Here is a 26,710-nt window from a genome sequence, read left to right as displayed (position 1 = left end):
ACAGAACACCAGCTAGATAGTGAAAACAAATTCAGGTATAGTGTTCGCTGCTTCATCCATCAACTATTTACTGAGCACCTACCCATGCACTCAAGACACGTGAACACTGAAGGAGCCTGCTACCCTCATCGAGTTTAAATTCTACTAGTAAGGACAGACAATACAGACACGGGAATTCAGTGTAATTTTGAAATGACCCAGGAAACATCACATACAATTCAGGCTGGAAATGAGTAGACATTACTTAGTCTGTTCGCCTTGATAGTCTCTGGGGGTGGGGTTGGGGGGATACACTCACTTGTCCCTGGTACAAGGGGTATTAGAACAAAAAATATTGAGATGTACAGAGCAGTGCTTCACATGAGGACTCAGCCCTACAGACGGGAAACCTGGTCACCTGGATGAGGAGAATACCCTTAACACCTCCGTTTAAGAGCAGCAGTTCTGTACTACAGACCACAGGAACACTGGTCCATGGCACAATTAGTGGATACAACTGGAAATGGGTATCCATGGACAAAAGAGACTTCCACAGTTGAAAACAGTTAGGAAACATTGAGTATTTTGCATCTATAAACATTTCTCTTTATAGATGCAAAATGCACATTAATCTAGTATGTTTTACAGTGTCCTTAGGAAACAAACCTATTTATTCTGTTTAATCATTTGTGTCCTTTATGTATTGAATGGAGCCTGTGTCTCTTCCTCCTCTTAGTGACAAACTGTTCTTCATTGAATCTAAGACACCAACATTGACTGTGAGAAGTACTATCACTTAATTTGCTACTATTAAAGAAAAAAAACTCCGCCGATGATCATTTCAATATATTGTCATCTATGAGACACATGCTGATTTGAGAGATGTTAACATGTGTAAACAAAAGTGAAACAGAACAGGTGGATGGAATCAGACTTGGTTCTTAGATATGCCAAACGAAGGGGGATTCTGTTCTCTGAGCATCCTATCTTGGTTTGCGCACTCATTATTTCTTTCAATCACCATGAAATGGGTACTACAGGATGTTAAGTTTGTGGTACAGAAAACCCACTGATCAACAATCTGTCTTTTTTTTTTTCATATGATTGGTGCTGTAAAGTGGTACCCATCAGTGACTCTGTGTGTGTGTGTGTGTGTGTGTGTGTGTGTGTGAGAGAGAGAGAGAGAGAGAGAGAGAGAGAGAGAGAGAGAGAGCGCGCTTTGGGTGGAGGTAAGGGGCTTGACACTCAGGATAGAGATAGCCCTTGCCAAGTGGGTGTGGTCTTGGGACTAGTTCTGGCCAATCGAGTGAGCAGAAATGATGCATGTCACTCCTGGACAGAGGTAGTAAGTATCCATGCATCTTTCCCACGCTCTTCTCACATTCTGCAGCAGACTTGGAGGCTGCATGTTGAATATGGCAGCAGAATGAAATAAAAGGAGCCTGGACCCATGAATCATTCTTGAAGTACCTCCAACCAGGAATATTTTCACTGAGAATTTCATGAGCAAGAAATAAAATTTTATTATGTTAAGTCACTAAAGTTTGGAGGTTGATACAGCAAGTAGCCTAATCTAACACAGGTCAGTTTTGTTCTTTCATTATTTATTACTGAGTATGCAGTACCTGCCAACTACCATTGAATACTTCTTCCACAAAGCTGTGAAGATGGGTTCTTCCACTGAATCAGTGATGACTGGTCCTGAGTTAACCTTGCTCCGCATGAATGGAGTAGAAAACCATGCCACTTTCCATGTTTCCCTGGTGTCCAAGGTGTACTAACTACTGTACTGCACTGGAACTTATGGGCCCAGACTGTAGCCAATCACCACTGTCTGACTTCCTGTAGCACGCCAGTGGTGGGTCCTTCAACAAATCAAATAAGATTTTATAGCCCTCGTCTTAAAGTTTCTCTTTTGTGTTTGATACATAGCCTGCCTTCTGGAAGAGGCACCCAGAACTGAGATATCTTTGATTAAGGTCAGTAAACAACAGTGTGTTAATCCCATGAAAAGGACACATCTTTATAAGGCATGATCATACATTCTCTAGTCAGAGATAGGAGAATTTTCCAGGAAGACTTCTATAGACCCCCTGTATTAATATCTCATGAAACACAGTCTAGGAGATTATCTTGAACCCTTTCTCTTTGGCCTCATCTTGACTGTCAAAGGTTTTCTCTCCAATGACAAGAAGAAAGAGGATTTGCACTATTACACAGGTTTCTATACTCTATTCACTTACTTGCTCATCCTACTAATGGGGTTTTGGTATGTCTGGCCTGAAATAACACACCTTTATTCCTTTTATAAAGAGGAGTGGTGTGTGTGAGTGTGTGTGAAGAGGCCAAGAAGCTTGAGGTATGGACAATATCCAGCCTCAGAATATTATTATTATTATGGCATGAGGTCATTCAATTTGCATTTTAGAAAGACTGCTTTATTTTTAGGATAAAGGATGGTTGAGTTGAGACACTGGAAAGGGTGGGTCTAGTCCCTGATCAACCCATGAAAAGTGTATTGCACTAATCTAGGACAAGGGATGTACGAATAACAGAAATGAAAATAGACATTTTAGAATTATCCTATATAATAAAACCCTAATATGCAAATCGACCCAAAGGCAGAATGACTGGCAGAACAACCAGTCACTATGATGCACACTGACCACCAGGGGGCAGACACTCAATTCAGGAGCTGCTCCCTGGTGGTTAGTGTGCTCCCACAGGGTGAGCACCACTCAGCCAGAAGCCGGGCTCATGGCTGGTGAGTGCAGCAGTGGTGGCAGGAGCCTCTCCTGCCTCCGCTACAGGCTGGCAGTAAGAAGCAAGGGGGCCTGAACTATGAGAGCCCAGGACTGTGAGAGGGATGGCTGGCTGCCAGCTTAGGCTCGATCCCCCAGAAGGATCGGGCCTAAGCCAGCAGGCGGACATCCACCAAGGGGTCCGAGACTGCAAGAGGGCGCAGGCCGGGCTGAAGGCCCCCCCCTTTCCAGTGCACAAATTTCGTGTACCAGGCCTCTAGTTTTATAGGTAAAAATCTCTAGGACTTGGTAGAATATTTTCTTTTAAAATGTAGGTTTTGTTGTTCAGGTGTGATGAGACCCATAGATCAAGAGAAAATGACCATTGATAGTTTGTTACTCACAGTTTCCAAGAGGAGGGGGCACACCACTCCACACAGGGGCAGGGCTGCATGGGGAAGCACCAGGGATCCTCAGGAAGTAGAAGGAGAGAGCGTGAAGCATGGGCAGGAGCCTTTGTTGTACTTTCTGTGGGGAAGGCAAGGAAAGGCAAGGTAAGCAGGCTTAACATGGGCTACGTGGAATAATTTCAGCAGGCTCTGGGTCATTTAGGGCTTTCTGTCTTTGTGTGGTACCTGGCTCTGTGATGATAAGGGCAGAGGAACATTGCCTCCTAGAGTATTAAATCAGATAGAGAAGGTGGTTTAGCAATGGGCCTTGGATGGGTTAGTTTGCATATGAAAGGTGCACTACAGGGCAAATCACTGGCTACCTCTAGGAAGTGGCCAGACGTGGGAGGGGCATTCTATCCTCAGCAGGATGCCCATGCCAGAACATCAAGAACACAGGAAGTAAAGATATAGTTAATATACAATTTGATGAGAGAAAAGAGGAAGCCAAGGAGATTTCCATCTTGGGGAACTGTGTGGGAGCAACATGCTTTTAACTTTCCAGAGAACTAGACTTTATTGAGCAGGTACTCTGTGCCAGGCACTGCTCTGAGACCTTAATGTAGTCTCAATACTCAAAGCAAAGATTGGGCATGGGAACTCTTTTCAGCTTAATTTTATAGCTGTGTTGAAGAATTCTATAAGAACATGTGTTCAGTCAGTCCCCTATGGCACGCTTCCTCACATTTGATTTCATATATGTTGGATTGGGGTGCCTTCAGGATATCCTGATAGAATTAGCTAGGGCACAATGCCAGTAACATCCCCATTTTATACTATGTTCTTATATTGAACAGAAACCTATATTGTACTGGCAGCATCCCACACACGTCCTAAATGCCTCACAAATACCAGTTTATTTACTCCCATGACAACTCTTTGAGGTACATATTTATTCTCATTTTATTCAAATTGTTCATAATCACAACAGGTATCAATTAATGGAATATACAAATGAACCATGCCCTAGGGTAGGCATTTTATGTAAATTAACTTATTTCAATTGTGTAAGACAAATATAATTATCTCCGTTTTAAAGACCAAAAATCTAAGGCTGAGTGGCTTATACCATTTGACTACTGTCACACGGCTTTCATGCTATGCATTTCATAAATCACAGCTCCTGTTGTGATTAAAACTTCTTAATCCATTTTTCAGACCAGAAATGAAGGAAGGCTCAGTAGTTTAAATGACTTGGCCAATGACCTAACACCATAAATCACCCTGGATTTGAATTTCTGTATATTTGAGTCTTCACTCTAATCTTTCCTACTATTCCTTGTCCCACGAATTTTCAAACTATGTTTCACTGGAGCTTCATTTTCAATGAGTGTCATAGATATGCGTTTCTTCCCAAGATTTTGCAAGGTTGGATGGAGCAATGGGCTGAACTGTGCCCTCCCTTTCCCCCACTCCCCCCGCCGCCCCCTTCATATGTAGAAGACCTAACCCCACACCTATAAGGTGGCAGTATTTTGAGATGCTAAGGTCTTTTAAAAAATAATCAAGATACAATTAGGTCATATGGGTGGGCCTTAGTCCAATGTGACTGGTGCCCTTGTACAAAGCGGAAATTAGGACACAGATACACACAGAGGGAAGAGCATGCGAAGACACGGGGAGAGGATAGCCACCTCCAAGCCTAGCAGAGAGCCTGACAAGGAATCAACCTCTGACCCCTTGTCCTCAGACTTCTGGCTGCCAGGACTCTGTGGAATAAAACAAATTTCTGTGGTTGAAGCCACCCAGTTTGTGAGACTTTGCATGGCAGCCCTAGGAAACTGACACAGTGAGTTTCCACCACGAAAACATTCTAGGAAGGCCGCAGCCCTACACAGTTATGCGGACTGTTTGATCAGTGGGATTGTTTTCCTAAATTCACCAACGCTGAGGTCAGATGACTGACTGGGAGAGCGGCCAGTTCCTCTTGCTGTTGCTTCAGCCACTGGTCTGCAGGCGTTCTTTCTTCTTTTTCTAACTTCCCCTCCTGAGACAGGGGGAATAAATATTAGAGAAACAAAAGTCCAGAATGCTACGGTTGCCACTTTCACTTCCTCTTGCCCCTCACCCAGCGCTGCTTTGAATACAGCAATTGTCGTGGGGCACGCACAAGGGAGAGAAGACAGCAGTGCCTGGGAGGCTGCTGGGCAGGCAGTTACAGCGCGTCATGCTGTGGCAGGGCCATTTCTGGTGGCAGACAATGCCGGGATAATGTGGCCCACCCGCCTGGCTGGGGCGCTGCTCCCAGCCATGGCCTTCCTCTCCTGCCTGAGACCCGAGAGCTGGGACCCTTGCGTGCAGGTATGTGTTCGGGGTCTATTCATCTCCTGGGTGCCTTGTCTTGCTTTTTCAGAAAAGAGTAGAACTTCCCACTGTGGGCCCTGGTTAGTTTCATTTCCAAAAGGGAGTCGAATTACCTTAAAGCCATGAGAAGCCAAATAATTCAGTTACGAGGCACTAACAGGCAGCCCATGGGATCATGTCCTACTTAGGATTGTAGATCAGACAGACCTGCTGCAAACCACTCTTCTTAGGCTTCTGGGCTGTGTGACCTTGAAGGAGTTGTTAAGCCTCTCTGAGATGGTTCTCACATCTGTAACAGAATTGTATCACCTCCTTCAATGGACAGTCGTAAGAAGGCTGCCTCCTGTCATTTCTTTCTGCTGGTGATCTGGGCACTGAGCTACCAGCAGTCACTGCCCCTTTCAATCTCAGGAAGATGTTTTTTGTCTCTTAACAAGAAGAAACTTTCTATGTGGACTTCAGACTTCTGAATCTAGCCATAGTTCTATCCAAAGGATAGAAAGCAAAAAGACTTTAAGAAAAATAAAAAAAAAGGAGAGACAGAAAAATAGAAAGAGAGGAAGGAAAAAGGAGAAAGATATAAACTCTCAGCTAATGCAATGGTTTCTTTCTCTGTGAAACACAAGCCCGCTGGTTCGCAATCACATTCACGATGGATCTCTCTCATTTCCACCACTGCCTTGGAAGCTCACAGCAGAACCCCAAAACGCAGAGAATGTCCTGGACTTAGGGCGTGGCAGGGTCAGACACTCAACAAAAGTATAAATTAGGGACATGGGGGAAATAGTGGACTTCAATAGGAACAAGGATGAATTTGTCACCTCAGAGTCCTCTGTTTCCCCAGTTCCCTGCCCAGTGCTCCACACCATGTCCTCCTCTCTGACTCTCTTGCTGTTAGGTTACTGGGAAGAGATCCTCCAACCAGGATGGTTACCACTGGATAAAATCACAGCCACCCCTGACTCCTCCTTCCCTCATGCCTCATATTCTCTGCTTCCAGAGCCTGCCCAATCCCTCTGTGCCAAGCCAGGGCAGGTCCTCAGGCCTCTGGCCTTCACTCGTAGATAATGACTAGTCTCCTGACTCCGTAGCCTCCTTCCTTTAATGTACTCTGCACATTTTTTATTTGTTGTTTATTTGTAGTTGTTGTTTTTTTCCTGAGACCTGGTTCTAGCAAAGTACCCTCTTTAAAAACATAGTAACTCTCCATTGCTCTTGGGACCAGTTCCTAGCACAGGGCCTGTGCGCTGAGTGTTTCTCTAGCTAGAACGCTTTCCCCCTAGATTAGTGCTATCCATTGGTAACATCACGTGGGCCACAGGATATGATTTAAGTTTAAATCATTCATTTACCTAACTAAATTTAAAACATAGTTTTCTAAACCCCGAATATTCAAAAGCTATTTCAAAATGTAATTTACACGCCACTATTAATGAAATATTTTAAATTCTTTCTTTGGTACGAAGTCTTTAGTATATATTTTACATTCACCATACATCTCAGTTTAGATTATTAATATTTCTTCCCCCCCGCCCCCCAAGGGAGAGGGAGAAAGAGATAGAAACATCAATGATGAGAATCATTGAGAATCATTTGTTGGGGATTGAGCCCGCAACCTGGGCATGTGTCCTAACCGGAATCAAACCTCGACCTCCTGGTTCACAGGTTGATGCTCAACCATTGGGCCATCCCAGCCGGGCAGATTATTCACATTTCTCATGCTCAGTAGCCTTGGGTGACTAGTGGCTGCCATGTTGGACAGCGCAGGCCTAGATATGTGCATGACTTAATCCCTCACTTCATTCAGATCACTGCTTAAGTGTCACCTCCTCTGCGTAGTCCTCCTTGATCACTTCATGTCCAGCTGCCAGCCCCATATTTGTCCCTAATCTTTTATGCCGCTTTATTTTTTACAGGACACCATTATATAATATGTAATATATATTGGTTTATTTGTTCATTTCCTTTCCCTTTGAGATAGAATCTTTAAGAGGGCATGGCTGTTGTGGGTTTTATTTATCACTCTATCTCAGTTCCAAGCACGCAGCAGTTGCACAGCTTCGATATGTGAAATGATTTAAAAGGATTGCCATAAGATAAAGGAGAAGCACCTCCTTATCGGACCCTGGCTTCCCCTTGGGCTCGGGTTTCACCCCTCCCTTCTCAGGCTGATAAGATTGAATTTTCTACTCCCCTCACTCCCCTGCTCCCTCCTCCCTCTTTTTCCAGGTATCCAAATCTTGTTCATCCTTCAAGACCCACCTTGAAATCTTCTCTTTCTCAAAAGCCTTCTACTATCCTTTGATGCAGAATTGATCTCTATCTTTTCTGAACCAGAGGAAATATTTTCCAAGCCTGGTATAATAGCCCTTTTCAATATATTACCCCTCCTCTCTTTTTTCCCCCTTATTTGCTCAATCCCTCCAACCTCTCCCCGCCACTTCCCCTGCCTCACACCCTCAAGACCTGTCAGCCTGCTGTCTATCTATGAGTCTGTCTCTATTTTCCTTGTTAGTTCCATTTGTTCATTAGATTCCACCTATGAGTGAAAGCATATGGTACTTGTCTTTCTCTGACTGGCTTATTTCACTTTTCAAAGGCACCTGATTGGATAAAGTCTAAAGGGTTGAGGGACAGGTCTAAAGAGAGTTTGAATGAGGGCATTTTATGTAAAACCTGCAAGTCTTCATGGTAAAATATTTCGGATCTTGTTACTCTAGATCAGGGGTGGGCAAACTTTTTGACTCGAGGGCCACAATGGGTTCTTAAACTGGACAGGAGGGCCGGAACAAAAGCACGGATGGAGTGTTTGTGTGAACTAATATAAATTCAAAGTAAACATCATTACATAAAAGGGTACGGTATTTTTTTTTTTTTTTTAGTTTTATTCATTTCAAATGGGCCGGATCTGGCCCATGGGCCATAGTTTGCCCACGGCTGCTCTAGATTGTGAGCTCAGTGAAGTCTGAAGCCATATCACACTGGTCTTTGTACTGCTCAAAACACTAAACAGAAAATGCCTATAATTGGGATTTAAACAAATCTTCATTCAATCAGTAATTCACTTATTGAACAAATATTTATTAAGCATTGACCATTTTCCAGGCACCACTCTGAGTGCTGGAGACATAGCAGAGAGCAAAACCATCAGACTTTACAACCTAGTCGGGGAGACAAACAGTACAGATGGAACAGTTGCATGGGCAACATGATGTTAGATAGTGATACGTCCTGGGAGGCAGGATAAAAGGCGGTGAGAGAAGAGTGCCTGGCACCGTCCCGTATTAGACAGTGTGGCCTGTGAGGCTCCTGTTAGAGGCAGCATTTAAGCAGACATGTGCATTAAGTGAGGACCTGCATATATGGCCTGGCCGGTGAGACTTTATGCATATTCTTTCACCTCTAGAAATTCTTCCTTAAAAAGTTTAGTTGACTATTAAAGTATATAACATAAGAAATATGCTGTTATATAGCAATTAATTAATAACAACGAATGATAGTAAAAGCCAACATTTATTGATCATCTCTTTAAATGCCTTATCTCCTGTAATCCTTTTAACAGAATCTATGGGTATTAACAGAAAGCCACAATTAGCTGGCTTAAGCAAGACATGTTTTTAGAGAAATCAGAGAATCCAGAAATCAAATGGGTTTTTGGAGAATAGGGATTACAGAAAATTTGGGAAAGTATAATAGAAGCTGACACAGAAACCAAGTCAGCATAAAGCACTGGATGTTACTGACCAGGTTCCACCATAGGGGTCTAGGCATTCCAACTATTTTCCCCATTTCTCTATCACCTGCTCAGAGGTCAGTAAGCCAAGAGAGAGAAGCAATTGGGCTCTGAGTAAGGAAGGTCTGGACACCTTGACTGTCAGTCTCCCAGGCTGTGTACAATGGGGGTGTTACTTGGAAGACAAAGTCTTCTCCTAAATCACATGGAAGAGCTGAGGTGAAGCCCTAGGCTTGTGGACTCCAGAGCCTCAGCTCTTAACTGCTCTACTATTGGTTCTTACTAAATGCTGCCACTATTATAGCAGAGCTTAGAATAGTAGGCACATGGTAGGTGTTCTTCCCTTCTTAATCCAGAGTAAGATGTTCTGTAAGTATGAAGTGAGTAGGTAAATGGGTTGGTGGATGGATGGATGGGTGGATGGATGCAGGTTGTCCTAGAGACCTCTCCGACTCTGGCCAAGGAGAAGGGGAAGATGTGTTGAGGTGCATGGCATTAAGACACTGCATCTAATGTATGATCATTGCAGGTGGTTCCTAACGTTACTTACCAGTGCATGGAGCTGAATCTCTACAAAATCCCTGATAACATCCCTACATCAATCAAGAACCTGGACTTGAGCTTTAACCCCCTGAGGCATTTAGGCAGCCACAGCTTCTCCAACTTCTCAGAACTGCAGGTGCTGGATTTATCCAGGTAATGACAGGCTTTAAGACACTGCATCAGGTAAAATGTCCATTGTTCTATCATTTCAGTCACTTATTCATCCATTCTTTAGATGTCTTACTTGCTATACAACTTTGGAAAAGCCATATGCCTTCTCCAGTTCTTCGTTTTACATACAAAATATGTGAAATCAGTAGTTAGACAAGAGGCAGTTTCTAAGGATAATCCTATCTTTGAACTTCCTTTTAAGTCAAGAGAGCAAATGGTCTCAAACTCTTTCATCAGCAGGTGACTACTTGCTATATGTACACTCTGTTAGGAATCAAAAGTATGTTGAGATATAGCATTCAATCTCAGCTACCAAGAAGGGCATATCTACTTTCAAGAGTTAATATGTTAAACTCATGAGCATGGTGCTGGGCACATAATAGACATTCAACAAATATTACTGATTTTGATTTTGGATTTTGAGCCTGAGATAATAAAAATAGGCAAGAGTTGGTGATAAGCTATGTGAAAACTAGAGGCTATACACTGCATTTTTCAGAAGAGGGATGTTCTCTGTAGTGAATAGTCAAGACAGACTTCATGAGCTGAGTGGATTAAAAGTGAAGTAGAGAATAGGGAATTAGGAAGATACAAGGAACCCAAGGAGAAAGATGGCAAGATCTAAGGGAAACATATGCTGTGGATGCTGTGGGTGGAGAACACTGACTAAGATTTCCCTTTCTGATGCAGGGAATATATCATTCATTATGACAGGTTAAGTTATTATCATTATTTGGGAAGGGGAAACTGAATCTTAAAATTTATTAGGGGGCTTACCCAGTCTGTGTGGCTCAGTGGTTGAGCATCAACTTATGAACCAGGAAGTCACGGTTTGTTTCCAAGTCAAGGCACATGCCCTGATTGCAGGCTCAATCTCCAGTGGAGGGGGTGGGGGGGCGTGCAGGAGGCAACCGATCAATGATTCTCTCTCATCATTGATGTTTCTATCTCTCTCTCTCCCCTCCTCTCTGAAATCAATAAAAATGTATTCTTAAAATGCTGTTTAGGAGTCTTATTAAAAAATAGTGAACTATATTTAGCTAGTGGACTCAATAACAAACCATAGTTTCTGTAACAGTTTGTGAAAAATAGAGAAATACTGCACATATGGCTTTTTATTATGGATTAGAGGCCCAGTGCATGAAAATTTATGCACTGGAGTCAGGGGTCCCTCAGCCCAGCCTGCCCCCTCTCACAGTCCGGGAGTCCTCAGGGGCGGGAGGCAACCCGGTGATCAGGGGAAGGCAACATCCCCATCACACCTCTGTTGCTGCCACTGCCGGCAGCGCAAGCCTGGGCCAGCCATGGTTACCTGAGCCTAGGATGGCCCTGGGTGGCTGTGCAGCCTACATCAGAGGCTTGCCTGTGCCTCAGGCCAGCCCTAGGCGGCTGCGCAGCTGACATCCGAGGCTTGCCTGCACCTCGGGCCAGTCCTGGGTGGCTGGGGGTCTGAGGGCAGGTCCGGCCACACCTGGCATCTTCCACCCTCCCCCTTCACCCCCCCAGTGTGGCTGAAAGGACTGGGGGACTCCGGCGGGGCTGAGGGGACTGGGTGCCACCATAGTATGGCTATGGGCATTGCCATCTTTGTGATGGCGTCATGGTCAATTTGTATATTCCATCTTTATTAGATAGGATAGCCCTGATAAAGACTAACAGCATAGTGTGAAATACATTTCTAGAGTAGATGTTTCTGTAAAGAGTGAGCATCTGATGTTCACTCAGATACTGACAGAGTATAAAAAAGAAGAGTGGGGCATGTCAAAGGCAGTGGTGTATTTTATAGAGCCTGTGGGGTCAGGTCCTCCACCAACATGTACAGCCACATGGCCTGCGGCATGTCACTTCATCTTTCTGAATCTCCAGTTTCACATCTGAGAAGCAGAAATGATGAAACTTACCCCATAGGGTTAAATGTGATAATGAATGCTGACATGCTCTACATACTTAAAATCTTAATAAAGGAGACTTGGTAAGTATAAAGTATTATTATTGTAGCATTTCATTACTTTCTAAACTTCAGATTTCTCACTAAGAATCTTGTCAAGAACTGTATGGAGGTAGACAGACCAATCCTCCCTCTGTTTTAAATAAGAAGTAGTTTCTTATCAAACAATGTCCCTTATAATTCATCTTTGATCCATCACTAACCACAGGGACTTTTTTCAGAGACCTTAACATGTGCTCAGAGAGAGGAAGCTTCCTCTCTGGTTAGCCAGTAGAAGGACAAGGGCACACAATGGTATAGTAGGCAGTCTATGCCTATTCATATTGCTTTACAATGTTCACATACAGTAACTCAACTAGTTCTCTAAGGATGCTTTGTGATGAGCCAGGAAGCATCTTTTTTATTTTCTATAGAAACCTACTGATACATTTTTTTCTTTTTATAGACAAGGAAACTGAGGCAGGGAAAGTTTAAGTGACTTATCTATGTTCATGTATCTTGCTGGCAGCAGACTAGAGATTCAAGTTCACATCTCCCACTTCCAAGTTCAATGTTTACTTCATCTTAGTATTTGATTTCTCTAAAGTGATGAGTACCCTTTGATGAGATAGAGACATAGCAAGACTCTTCCAGTTTTGCCTGATGCATGGAATTATATATATATATATATATATATATATATATATATATATATATATATATATATATATATATATATATGATTATGGACTATAAAATCATAGAGCTAAAAGCAACTTGAGAAAGAATCGTGTTTAGCTGCCTCATTTAGAAATGTGGTAACTTAGGCCCCCGAGGAGAAAAGGAGTTCCTCAGATCATGCTGTAGAAAAGGACAAGCAGAGATGCCAGAATCCAGATGTCTTGGCCTCGTCTTCCACTGTCCTTTCTGCTGCACCCGCTACCTTCTATCCAGTTACCAATCAATAACAGAAGCCTGGACTGAAATGCTTGTATTACCCATGAACCTCCTGAAGGAGATAGGGCAAATGGAAACATTGCCAATGTAATTCAGGTTGGACTAGAAACGGAGCCATTTACAAACTGTAACTGGCAGGAACTTGCCATGCTAGCAAGAGTTGACCATTAGCTCACTGTTGGTTGGCTGGATAAAAGCCCTGTCTCATGGATACCTCTATGAACATTGTATAGCATGGCTTCCATTTCACTTGGGGTATAATGCAAAGTCCTTTTTCTGGTATCAAAGCCTCGGGCCTTAGTTTAACTTCCGTTCTGCACAATCCCTTCTCACACCCCTCCACTTCCTTCTCTGACTCCAGATGAAGAAGTTGGTTCTCACAGTTCCTCAATGTATGATGGCTGCCACCTAACTCGAGGGTTTTGTACCTGCTGTTGTGTCACTTCCTTTTCTTGTTCATCCCTATTCTTCTTTCAAATTTCAATTTAATGTTCTCAGAGAAGCCTGCTTTGACCACCGCCCCCCCCCCCCACCTTGTCTAAGTCTGTTCCCTGGGTACAAACTCTCCTAGTAGGTTTTTCTTCAATAAAACTCACCCTTATCACTAACATTTACCTGTGATAATTATAACTTTTCATCAACATTAAGGGTACCTGCAACACTTAGGTATAATTTCTTACATCTTTGAAATTGATATTCACCAGTCATTTATCCTGCCCAACAACTAACTGGACTGTCTGTACCAATCAGATGTATGGCCACAATTACCTGGAGCAGGAAATGGCTAATGTTGATCCCCGACTATTACATACCCTGTCTACCACACCTTCTGTATGTGACCCAATTATTGATCTTTAACTGATTTTGTTCTGATGGATGTATTGTCTCTGCTTAGCATGTGTGATAAAAGTTTGTTGCCCTGGCTGCGGTGGCTTGGTTGAGTGCCATCTCGTGCACCAAAAGGTCACAGGTTAGATTCCTGGTCAGGGCACATACATGCCTGATTGCAGGCTCAATCCCCAGTAAGGGACAAGTCGGGTGCAGGAGGCAGCCAATCCATGGTTTTCTCTCATTGATGTTTCTGTCTGTCTCTCCCTCTTCCTTCATCTCTCTCTAAAATCAATAAAAACATATATTTTTTTAAAAAGAGTTTGCCACTGTGGCTCATAAGATAATACCCAAGCTGTGAGGCTTCCCATGTGTCCCTGCCATCATCAGCTCTGGCATCTTTGCCTGATCACAATTGTATGGCATGTCAAAGCTATGGGAAGAGCTAGATGCTGGTGCTTTTCCATTGTGGGCTCCCTATTCATCAGAAACATATAATCTGTATCTGTTTTCCCTGTAGGTGTGAAATTCAGAAGATTGAAGATGATGCATATCAAGGCCTAAAGCATCTCTCCATCTTGATATTGACAGGAAACCCTATCCAGAGTTTAGCCCCTGGAGCCTTTTCTGGACTGCCAAGTTTACAGACACTGGTGGCTGTGGAGACAAACCTAGCATCGCTAGAGGACTTCCCCATCAGACATCTGAAAACCTTGAAGGAGCTTAATGTGGCTCACAATCTAATTGATTCCTTCAAGTTACCAGACTATTTTTCTAACCTGCCTAACCTGGAGCACTTGGATCTTTCCAATAACAAGATCCGCAATATTTACCATGAAGACTTGCAGGTTTTACATCAAATGCCCTCATTCAAACTCTCCTTAGACCTGTCCCTCAATCCTTTAGACTTTATTCAACCAGGTGCCTTTGAAAAAATTAAGCTCCATGAACTGACTTTGAGAAGTAATTTTGATAGTGCAGAGGTCATGAAAATGTGTATTCAAGGTCTGGCTGGTTTAAAGATCAATCGGTTGATTCTGGGAGAATTTAAAAATGAAAGAACCTTAGTAAACTTCAACAAATCTGCCCTGGAGGGTCTGTGCAATTTGACCATTGAAGAATTCCGGATAGCACACTTCGATGAGTTTCCAGGGGATGATCTTGGCTTTTTAAATTGTTTGGAAGATGCTTCTACAATATCTCTTGTGAGTCTATATTTAGGCGAACCAAAAATCTTTCTAAAAGGTTTCAAATGGCAATACTTAAATTTGTCTAAATGTACATTTGAACATTTTCCTACATTGGAGCTTACCTTTCTCAAGCAGTTTGTTTTCACTGCCAACAAAGGTATTACCACTTTTACTGAAGTTAATCTACCAAACCTTGAGTTTCTAGATCTCAGTAGAAATGGCATGAGTTTCAAGTCTTGCTGCTCTCGCCGTGATTTTGGGACAACCCGACTGAAACACTTAGATCTGAGCTTCAATAATATTATTATCATGACTTCAAACTTCTTGGACTTAGAGCAACTAGAACATCTGGATTTCCAGCATTCCACTCTGAAACAGGCCAGTGATTTTTCAGTATTCCTCTCACTCAAAAATCTCCTTTACCTTGATATTTCTTACACTAACACCAAGATTGTCTTCCTGGGCATCTTTGATGGCTTGATCAGCCTCCAAGTCTTGAAAATGGCTGGCAATTCTTTTCAGGATGCACTCCTCCCAAATATCTTCAGAGACCTGACTCAGTTGACTGTCCTGGACCTCTCTCAGTGTCAACTGGAACGGGTGTCCCAGGAGGCATTTGGCTCACTCCTTAGACTCCAGGTGCTAAATATGAGTCACAACCACCTCTTATCCTTGGATATGCTTCCTTATAAAAATCTCTCTCTCCAGGTTCTAGACTGCAGTTTTAACCGTATAGTGGCCGCCAATGGGCAGGAACTACAACATTTTCCAAGCAATATGACTTCCTTAAATCTGACCCAGAATAACTTTGCTTGTGCTTGTGAACACATGCGTTTCCTGCAGTGGGTCCAAGATCACAGGCGCATCTTGGTGGGAGCTGAACACATGATGTGTGAGAAACCTTTAGCTATGCAGGGTGTGCCTGTGCTCAGTTTTAGAAATGCCACCTGCCAGATGAGCAAAACTATCATTAGTGTGTCAGTTCTCTCAGTACTCGTGGTCTCTGTAGCCGCAGTTCTGGTCTACAAGTTCTATTTCCACCTGATGCTTCTGGCTGGCTGCAAAAAATATGGCAAAGGGGAAAGCACCTACGATGCCTTTGTCATCTACTCCAGCCATGATGAGGACTGGGTGAGGAATGAGTTGGTGAAGAACTTGGAGGAGGGGGTACCCCCCTTTCAGCTCTGCCTTCACTACAGAGACTTTATCCCTGGCGTGGCCATTGCTGCCAACATCATCCAGGAAGGTTTCCACAAGAGCCGGAAGGTCATTGTGGTGGTGTCCCAGCACTTTATCCAGAGCCGATGGTGCCTCTTTGAGTACGAGATCGCCCAGACCTGGCAGTTCCTGAGCAGTCACGCGGGCATCATCTTCATCGTCCTGCAGAAGGTGGAGAAGTCCCTGCTCAGGCAGCAGGTGGAACTGTATCGCCTTCTCAGCAGGAACACTTACCTAGAGTGGGAGGACAGTGTCCTGGGCCGGCACATCTTCTGGCGACGACTGAGAAAAGCCTTGCTGGATGGTAAGCCATGGAGTCCAGAAGGAACAGAGGATGCAGAAAGCAGCCAGGATGAAGCAACGACCTCCACCTGACATACAGACACTCGGCGGGTGCCTCTTGCCCAGGTGCATCCAATATTTGTTCAGTTGACAATTATTAAATGCTGCAGCATAGCAGGCATTGCACCAAGGAAAGGTGCTTCAGTGGTATCCAGGACACACAGGACTGCTAATCTCATGGAGTTTACAGTGTGGAGGGAATAAATACTGTGCTAAAATATAGAACCTGCAGGTGGATGTTTCAACCAACTCAGCCTAGGCATTCAGGACAAAGAAACTCAACTCAACTCTTACCCTATATACTTGAATTATAACTAAGAGACCTGCCCTGATAACATCAGACAAGGACATAATTCTTCTCCTGAGCCTTTTGAATGGAAAGCACCTCATATTTTATGTGTTGGCTGCCTTGAAACAAAGTGGTTTTGTCGTTTCTACTACACTGGGCCTTTGCTCACTTTTCCCATTTCTATTGAATACAATTTAAATTCTACGTGATGCCTCAGAAGGCTTCTACTTCAGATCCTCCCTCCACTTTAAGTCAATTTCCTCACAAAGGTCAAAAACCTGCACCCATTTCCTAAGGACACCTGATGAATGCATCTTCACAAACATCCCAGTCATTATTAACTAATAGTCCCCGATGTATTTTTGTTTTTATAAATTCAGTTTTCATTTTACACGTCTTCTCTATAAACCTCAATTTTTCAATATGGTTGTAAGAGACATGCTGGAAATATCCATGTTTAACCAATATCTTTGAAGCAAATATGTCAAATACACTCTGTCACTTTGTCACTTGATGTCATTCTAAATTGATTGCCGATTAAGTTATGACTGTCATAAAGGAAGCATTAAAATAATTTGGTGGAAAGTGGTGCTTATTGTAACGGGGGAGAGAATTCTGACATCTTGGTCTCATAATGAGTAATTTGGGCTTGAAGAGGGGCAAAAGGTGGGATGGTGGCAGGAGGGCAGCTCTTCTGGATGATCCTAGAAACAGGTGGGCTGACAGAGCCAGGGGGAACACAAGACAAAAGTTGCAGAAAAGGTTTTTTTCTGCATCGAATGAGTGTTTGATGAAACACTGAATCCCTCAGGGGATTGTGAAATGATTCAAGGTGGGGAACACACGTTGTTTCTTCCTGTTGGGCATCACTCCATGACCACATTGACAAAACAGTACATGTTCTCATTGAGAAAATATGTTCCTGGGGTTAATAAGGGTCATGGTAAGGGGAGTTCTCAGGAAAGCACACTCACTGAGGTTCTCAGAATGGTGCATTCAAAGAAAGCAATGAGGACATTTGGAAAATGGCCACATGTAAGAATGTGCTTGTGCCTGAGTGTTTCAGAGTGTGTTTTGGTCTGAGCTTGGTTGGAGTTGCCCAATGTGCCTGGGTGTGTTTTTAGGTCTTAATGTGCTAGTGAAAGTGGATGCGTGTGTTTGTTCATATGCCTCTCCGTCTCTGTGTATGAAGACCATGTGGCTGGTTGAGAGCGACTGTATTTCAAGGGGAGGACTGTGGGCATTTGGTATGGATGCCTACAGCTGTCTGAGTTCTGTACTCTTGTGTCTGTACATGATCGCTTATATACAAGTGGCTGCATTAGACCCTGAGTAGCTGAAAGGTCTGTTTTTGTGTATGTCCTGGCTATATGGGAGTGTGCTCATGTGCATATTTGAGTACAAGTTCTGCATATGTGTTTTAGTTTAAGCAAATATATAAGACTCCAAGGAGGAAAATAAAAATACAACTGGAGTGGGTCCTGTATGCTGGTCTCCTTCCCATTAGCCCTTTCTCTGAGATGGGGACTCTGAAAATGGAGGGTGAGGTAGACAGGAAAGGAAAAAAAAAATGGTATGACAGAGCAGAAGGGGAAGAAAGAGGAAAGTCATTCCTAGGGATGGAATCCATTCAACTTTTCTGGAGTAGAGAGACATGAAAGGTGGAATAAAGATAAATTTATATCATTAGAAAGCCTTAAATTTGTACACTACCCTATAAATTGGAACATATTAACACAGTGACAACCACATTCGAATCTCTTATTATCCAGGTGAAGTAGCAGACTAAGAATTCGAATCCCATCATACTGACGTGAGACCTGAGGTTCACGGGAGTCCCTTTATTGTCAGGAGGCACAGGTTAAACGAGTGGCCGGCCTCCCCTTGGACTTCGGCCTTCTCTTTCCACTCTGCCCTCCCCCGTTTCATGCTTAAGGCTGGCAAGGGAGAAGTGAAACCCACCAGCTCTCTGTGCAGTTGACACTTGTCAAGGATTTTTCACTGAAACCATGAAATTAGGCAAATGCATATGCATTTGTCTTATATATACTGAATAATTTATTTATAACACATTTCTTTCCATGAAGGATGTGAGGGAGAGTCAAGCATAGTATACATGGCCAATAAGTTTAATCAGTCAGAACTAGAAACTCTGGGCTAAGTTACTTTGTAGAAGTGGGGGAAGAAGACTTCCCTTACAACAGTTATTCTTTGACGTTATAGTTCAGCCCTACTCTCTTGCTTTCTGTATGACATGTAATTTAAATCCCTACACCATGCCTATGAGATGGGCACTAGTCAGATCGGTGTTACTGTCCATTAGGAAACCGAGGCTCTGGAACTGTAAGTGACCTGTTCAGAGTCACACAGGCAGAAAGTGGCGGCACTTGCATTTAAACTCAGTCTCTGATATTAAAAGCCAACTATGCTAGATGGTTTCTCTAATGCCTTCCCCTCTTTCGTATACAGATTGGAATGTTACTGCTATTTATTTTTATTTTCTCATTGTTGTAGCCAGGGCTCAACACTAGAACCCAGGTATGATGGTAGAACTGAAGGATGGGTGTCTGATGGAAGGATGAGCTGTGTAAGAGACATCAGGTATTTGAAACCAACCCTTTTCTCTGACAATGTTGGACTAAGCCTCTCCCACTTCAACTCTCTTTTCCAGTGGAGTGAATTCTTGTCCATGAGGCTCCAGTGCAAATAGGTCCATCCAGATATATAGCAATGACCCACCATTCTTCCCTCAGTGATCTTTTCTGACAAGTGGTTTTAAATAAGACTCTTCCTTTCAATGCTTTCATTAAATGGCAATGACATGTCATTGGAAATCAACTCAGTAAGGCAGCTTAGCTGATATAGTCTGAGTCCATCGACTTTAGCACCTTGATACAGGCTTCCAGTTAGACTGTCTGGAGGAGGAGCAACATAGTGTGCCCCGCTGACTGCATTTCCCGCTGGCAAAATCACGCTCCCTTCTTTTCTCTTGACTAAATGAGAGGACTCAGATACCTGAGACTTTGAGACTCAGAATTTCAGCCTAGTTCCTAGAATGCTGAGAATCCATTTTTCTAGTTGAAGAAAAATGTAGATGATTTGAAAATTAGGAGTGGCTGGAAAGTTTGCTTTTACTTTCTTTCTAGGGAATATTCTAGTCATTGTTACTAAATGTAGGGAGTACCAATATTTAAAAATTCTACGTGGACTTTTATTATGTACATACTAGTCTAGCAGATGCATATAGATGACGTGGATTTGAATTCTGATTCTTCCACACATTCGTAATACAATTTTGGACAAGTTTCTTAATCTCTCTGACTTCAGTTTTTTGTTTTTTTTTGTTTTGAATAGGGAGGCTAAGTCTCTCCTATCCTACAAGGTACTATACCAATAAAACTGAGAGTAGAGAGGAGATATAGCATGGCCCTAATTTTAGCTGCTTGAAGGGGCTGCCTGAAGAACAGGATGAGTGGACATAGAAACCAGTAATCCTGGGAGTTCCTAAGGCAGGAGGTCTCATAGCCGTAGTCAAAGTCAGCAATTTGACTCCCAAGGAGGGAGAATGGGAAGAGAAGGCAGGGTTCCAGATCTGCAACACACACTGAATGACCGGCTGCTGCTGGAATGTACAAAGGGGCAAAGCCCTGCTCCGTTTATTTATGATGGAGCAGAATCCTGGTGCCTTGGAAAGTGAACTCCTGGGAGGGTGGACACCGAGATCTGGTCCAGGCTCCCCACTGACTTTTTGAGTGATCGTGGGAAAGTCATGCAATGACTTGAATGGCTATAATGAGAATGCAAACGATGATAATTGTTACCTTTCACAGAGAAATCATTTTGTGCAAGGCCTTTAGAGTGCTATTTCCTTTGTCACATCAATGAATTAGAAAATGGTAATTATTTCCAATTTACAGATAAGGAGATTGACACTTGGAGACATTCTATAATGTGTCAGACATTGTGGAACCTGCTGACAAAGGGCAGCTCTGAGGTGAGGATGCAGGTCCACTTCATTTCTTTGCCAGGATTATTAAACACTGTGCCATGTCAGAGCCCCCTTCTCCCACAAACATGCATAAAACCTCCTCATTCACCATCATAATTTTGAATGATATCAACCATAGGTAATTATTGCTATTGCCACTTATTGGTATTACTACTACAGTCATAAGAGTCTGGGCAAAAGTAAATCAAAGATGTATGTGATTAAAGATTTGTAACAATGGACACATCAGACCCACAAGATAATGGCTGTCCTGTAGCCAACATGGTTAGATTGCTGTAGCATTTCTCTGGTCAGTCGGACTTCCTGCGGGGATCACAGACCTGTGGTTGACCACAGAGGTTATGGGGGAAATTCCAAAAGCTAAGGACTCTTCAGATGGTTGGAATGAGATCACATTCTGTGGGCTCCATTATGGAGATATTACATTTTTCAGATCAAAGTGAACACTGTGGAATAAGTGGTTGATCAAAAGGAACCTAATTCATTGAGCATCATGTGTACTCACCTGATTGCTTCCTGTACCCTGCGAGCTAGGTACTAGGCTCCTCATTTTAGCCATGAGGACATGGATACCCACAGAGGATCAGTAATGTGTCTAAGGTCACACAGTTCATATGTATTCATCACAATAATATTTGCTAAGCTTTTGGTACATGCCTGGGACTGCTCTAATCTGGGCATTAATTAATTTGTCAAAATTAAATGGCCATGTATTGGCAGCTGTGCCATTTCTCAGGTAAATAAACTGAGGAGCAAACAGTGAAATCCCCAATTGGAAGATGGAGACTTAGGGTGTGAAGTCAAGTTGGCCTGATGCCCAGGGCTGCATTCTTTCCCCCATGTAACAGCAGCCTTGTGTCCTGCGCTGTTCTGCCAGGGGTGGTCAGAGAAGTGACTAGAAAATAATCTAGACAAGGTCAGGAGCTCCCATGCCATTTAAAAATTGAAAGTTTAAAAGGCAATGCCTGCTACTCTCCTTGATGTCTACAGAAATAGAGATGATACCGCCCTGTGACAGTGCTAAGTGACAATTCTGAGTGTAAATGGGCTTTTTGGCACAAATTGTCCTGTCCTAATCGTCTTGATTATAATTATAAAATAATGGGTTTCTGAAAGGCTGAGAGCAGTTCTGGGAATGGCAATAAGGGCTTAGAAACGACGTGTTTATGCGAGAAGTGTTTTGTTGAACATTAAATGCACGTTTAGGAGAAAGGATGGTGTTGTATGCTCTTAGGAAACTATCTCACTATGTAATTAAATCAAAACCAGTCAGTGCCAAGTTGTGCTCTTGTCTCTCTGGAACAACACCCCATCAGGACAGGACTGACCTACGGTAACCCAGCCTGGTTCTTAGCCTCTCTACACCAGCCCCTTCTCCCCCATCTTCCCAGGGCCCTGCAAGGAGATGCAATGTCCCGGCCCAAGTTCTTCCTGGAACCCAGGATGATCTTTCTCTTTAGGCTCTTTTTTGGCGCTCTTCCCACCTTCACGCACCAAAAAAAATGAACAGTCTTCCTATTTAAGGAGTGTTTGAGGGATTTCCTGAGAGGCACTATATAGCAAAAGGGAGTTAAAGAAAAAAAAGAGTTATGTGACACAGTTTCAGAGGCTCTGAACACAAAACCCCAGAGAAGCTGTCTCTAACTTCAGTTCTTAGACGGGCGACCTGCCCAGCATCTCAGCGAAGTCACGCCCAGCCCTTGGGATTTCTGACTCAAGCTCATGGATGGTCATCTTTGGGCCCAGAGCATCATGTTCCCTTGCATCTTGGTGGTCTTAATCATTGCCTTTTCCTTCATTTTGTCCCAAGTGTGAATCCGACTCCTGGCGCAGAAGAGTCTACAGTCATCTCTGTTTCAAGATCCTGAGGTTAGATTAAGCTACCAACCCTCCTCTCTCTCTCTCTCTCTCTCTCTCTCTCTCTCTCTCTCTCTCTCTCTCTCTCTCCTCTCTCTCTCTCATCTATTTTCTCTTCTTCCACAACTTTCATTTTTACTCAGTCAGTTGTCACCAAGGACTTCAGGCAGCTTACATTTGAGATGATTTCAATAAAACTATTAAACCCAGAAATAATATATCAAGATGATAAAGCTTACCAACTTTTTTTTAAAAAATATATTTTATTGATGTTTTACAGAGAGGAATGGAGAGGGACAGAGAGTTAGAAACATCAATGAGAGAGAAACATCGGTCAGCTGCCTCCTGCACACCCCCTACTGGGGATGTGCCCGCAACCAATGTACATGCCCTTGACCGGAATTGAACCTGGGACCCCTCAGTCTGCAGGCCGACGCTCTATCCACTGAGCCAAACCGGTCAGGGCAAAGCTTACCAACTTTGACTTTTAAAAAGGGCTTGGCTTAAGAATCATGTGAGGCCTTTAATTATACTGTAGACTAGAGGCCTGTGCACTGAGGGTGGGGGGTTCCTCAGCCCAGCCTGCCCCCTCTCACAGTCTTGGAGCCCTCAGGGGATGTCCTACAAGCTGCAGTCTGGCATCCCTCTGTGGGAGGCAACAGGGCTGATCAGGGGAAGGCGTCACCCCCATCATCCCACAGCTGCTGCCACTGCTGGCTGCCGCAGCTGCCAAGGTGTTTTTATCAACACAGACTCTAGTCCTATAACCATGAAAAAATGACAACTTTATTTAAGCATTTTCAAGATGTCTTTATCATAGGATATGACCTACCTTCCTTCCTTCCTTCCTTCCTTCCTTCCTTCCTTCCTTCCTTCCTTTCTCACATGAGGATATTCACCCACTGATTTTTCGAGAGCGTGGAAGAGAGAGGGAAAGGTAGAGAGAAACATCAATGTGAGAGGCACACTTCAATTGTTTGCCTCTTCCATGAGCCCTGACCTGGGCCCCAGCCAGGGAGGCCTGAAACCTAGGTACATGCCCTTGATCAGAATCAAACCCAGCCCCCCTGAGGGTCTGTGTCTCCACTCTGGACCTAGCAGCCCAGCGGCCCCAGCAGCCCAGCATCGCGGCCACAGGGCTGGGGTTGGGGGCCACCCCCGCTGTGTGTTGTGCTCTCTGGCTCCGAGGCGCAGGCCACCCTGCTTGTTGTTCTCTCAGGCTCTGGGCCGGCACCAGGCCCTTCCTCCTGAGCTGGTTGTGACTGTTACAGCATCCCGGCCTAATTTGCATATTACCTCTTTATATATATATTTCTAGATACATTAATGATCCTTATTTCTGGAAATTCTGAGTTAGTATCAGAGGTTGAGCTCAGGGAATCTAGATTTTGAAATATCCCCCAAGTCATCTGGATGCACAGACAGAACTGAAAAGGATAGTTATAGTGGAAAATAGAGATAATATCCCACAATCACTATGGTCACCAGCTTTGTCCTTGAGATTGATTGCTAAGATTCATAAAAGACAAGCCAAGGTCAACAGAATGGAATAGTTGCTAAAGGAAAGAAGACACTCCATTGGTCAGATCATTTCTCTTTTTTTCACACTGAAAATTGCTTCTCAATCCAACCAGCTCAGACTCATTTGGAAACCAGAGCTGTCCTGTATGACTCTGAGCTTCCAATTCCATTTAGGCGTGGTGACCACGGCAATTGTTTAGTTCTCCCAGTTCCTCCTTGTGCGTTGCCAATTTCCCTTCTCCATGCTCCACGGTAGCTGAGCCTCGCATCAACTTCTCCCCAAAAGATGTCCTGGTCTGCCCTGAGCGCTCTGAGGCCTCTGCTGCCAATTTTATTTTCCTGCTTTTCCATCTCAGAACAAAACTGTCAGCTCCACTTTTGAAAACTGACTATTCACCTCATCATTCATTATCAAGATCCCAACAAATGGTTTTCTCTAGGAAACACCAGGATCTCCCGTGCAAAGACTTGTTTTCACTCTCTTCCCGGGAACCTTTTTTAATGTTGTTGGGGGGAGCTGAGACAGTGAGCCTTCAAAGTTGCTCTCCAGTAGCTCAGACCTCTAAGCGTGAGACCCTGAGTCTTCTGGAGGTGTCTTCTGCTTCCCAGTGGGAAACGCCTGCTAGAGAAACTTCCTACTTGCAAATAGCACCTTTGAAATGAACGGCAGGGACGAATCTCTAGCTGTTCTGCTCACTGCTGGGTCCCTCTGAGTCTTCTGTGCTTATCATTTCTGGGTGGACGGGCTGTGGACTCAGTGTCTTGCTCAGGTCTGAGAGCTGAGTATCACAAGGAGCAGGGAACATCTCTGTCAGTTACTGGAATATTAGGTGTGAGATCAGGTGCATGAGCAGAGGGGGTGATAGTGTGGCTCAGAGCTGCCCTCTGGGCCCCAGTCTCTCCCTATAAAATGGGACACATGGGCCAGATCAGTGATTTCCAAAGTGTGGTATGGTGGTTAGTGAGATAACGTATGCGGTTAATGATTATGTACGTGTTTTTTATTAATTTCTATTTATGACAGGCTTTGTAAATAGTAAGGAATATTATTCATATATATATGGTTTTAAAAATGTGGGCCTTTGAAAAAACAGAGAACAAAATAAGCAATACAAGAAGTCTGCAGATGTAAAAACAGATTTGAGAGATGCTGCCTATTGGAAAGCAATGGACAAAATGGCCACTGAGGGTCAGCCGAGCTCTGTCATTCCAGCGGGTTTACCTCTCCAGGAACATCCCCTTATCTACACACGGCAGGGGTTGGAGTAAATGTCCTTTTCAGCAATTCTGGTCTGTGATTAGAGGTGGAACTCCATCGTGCAGCTGTTCCTGCATCCTTAACATGTAGTTCTAGCATTAAAAACTCATGCTATTGTAGGAAAATAGGAGACTCAATTATTAAGTAGTGGCTTATTCATGCATTTACAATTTCCCCAGTCTCCCTCATTCCTGGAAAAATTCAGCCGTCAACCAAATTGAGTGGGAGTTGAAAGTCACTGGAAGCAGGACAACTGGACAGTGAATTGGGCCCACCACTCCTCCTTTAACAAATGGTCCCTTGATCTCTTGTCCCTTGGTCTCTGTGTCTTTGTTCATGGGGTGACTGGCTTATGGAGTCACTTCTATGACAGCTGGGAGAATCAAAGGGAACTGAGCATTCAACAAAACTTGCAGAAGTGCTACGTAAATCAGAGAAATTAATATACGCTGGATTCAGAACTAATTGAAGGAAGGGTTTCTCTTCTGTTCAACTACATTACCCCAAGAATACCGCCCATCTGGCCCGTGCATTTAAAAAACTTTTACATTAAACCACATGCCATCTTTGCAAGACTCTTCTATATTTCAGGGATGTGTTCCATGGCTAATTTGAAGGAACTTAAGGAAAAACCAGTGTGTCCACATTCAACCACCCTTTTACACTATAATGCTTGCCATACCCGTCCCCTTTCTCACACTCGACATTTACAGTGGCATTTCACAGGCTCCTGCACAGCTCACCACGGAGGCGCCGCGCCAGCCCAGGTGCCTCTCGCCACCTTTGAATTCTCGCCAGTCGTGAGTAAGCACTCTGCATACATTTCACCATTGGTGACCGGCAACAGCAGAGACCACTGGTTCCTCATTCCTTCCTGCTCTCTTTCTCAAAGTGGCATCTGCAAGGATACCTTCTGTCAGTGAGGGGCTGCCATCATCCCTCACCCCTATGCCACTGAACACAGCCACTGAAGGTGCACTCAGTGGCCAGGCTGCCAGACCTCCAGGCACCTCCCTTCTCAGGCGGAGAGGTCAAGCCACCCCTTCCTGGGCTGTGGCATCTGCCTCTAAATCACACTTCCTCCTTTGCTGCTACGGGGCCCTGTCTTTGCCCTTCACCCTTTTCTGCCTCCTCAAATAATTTGGAAGAAAACTCGTACAATTATCTGGGGTTTGCTTCTGGTGCCATTCAAAGCTGTCTAAATGTCACAGCAATCTTCCTTCTTTTGCAGCTTCTTGTTGGCACTACACAGGTTCTTGCCTAGGATCTCCTGGCCCCCTCTCCGCCTTGAACTGTCAGCGTCCCACCATCCTTCTATGTTGGATGTTCTTTCTCCCTTTGCTCTTTCTTTCCCTTCTTATCTGTGAACTCCATTAATGCCTTCTGCACAGGAC

At 43.8% G+C, this 26,710-nt stretch overlaps 1 protein-coding gene across 1 annotated transcript; it reads left to right on the top strand.

The window, feature by feature from the left end:
• Positions 1-5,139: 5,139 nt before the first annotated feature.
• On the top strand, positions 5,140-17,245 carry TLR4 (toll like receptor 4). Its single transcript, XM_059657833.1, has 3 exons — positions 5,140-5,470; positions 9,736-9,902; positions 14,153-17,245. The coding sequence occupies exons 1-3, from the start codon at positions 5,381-5,383 to the stop codon at positions 16,413-16,415; spliced, it is 2,520 nt and encodes an 839-aa protein (XP_059513816.1). The 5' UTR covers positions 5,140-5,380; the 3' UTR covers positions 16,416-17,245.
• The last annotated feature ends 9,465 nt before the right edge of the window (positions 17,246-26,710 follow it).

Source organism: Myotis daubentonii, chromosome 11 (assembly GCF_963259705.1).
Source record: "Myotis daubentonii chromosome 11, mMyoDau2.1, whole genome shotgun sequence".
NCBI lineage: Eukaryota > Metazoa > Chordata > Mammalia > Chiroptera > Vespertilionidae > Myotis > Myotis daubentonii.
The sequence above is the reverse complement of the archived record's forward strand: the minus strand, read 5'-3'. Positions and strand labels throughout refer to the sequence as shown.

Excerpts from the sequence above, each read along its gene's own strand:
- TLR4 (XM_059657833.1), top strand. The coding sequence starts at position 5,381 with ATGTGGCCCACCCGCCTGGCTGGGGCGCTGCTCCCAGCCATGGCCTTC. Across the intron at positions 5,471-9,735 it reads GCTGGGACCCTTGCGTGCAG|GTGGTTCCTAACGTTACTTA; the intron begins GTATGTGTTCGG and ends TGATCATTGCAG. Across the intron at positions 9,903-14,152 it reads CAGGTGCTGGATTTATCCAG|GTGTGAAATTCAGAAGATTG; the intron begins GTAATGACAGGC and ends TTTTCCCTGTAG.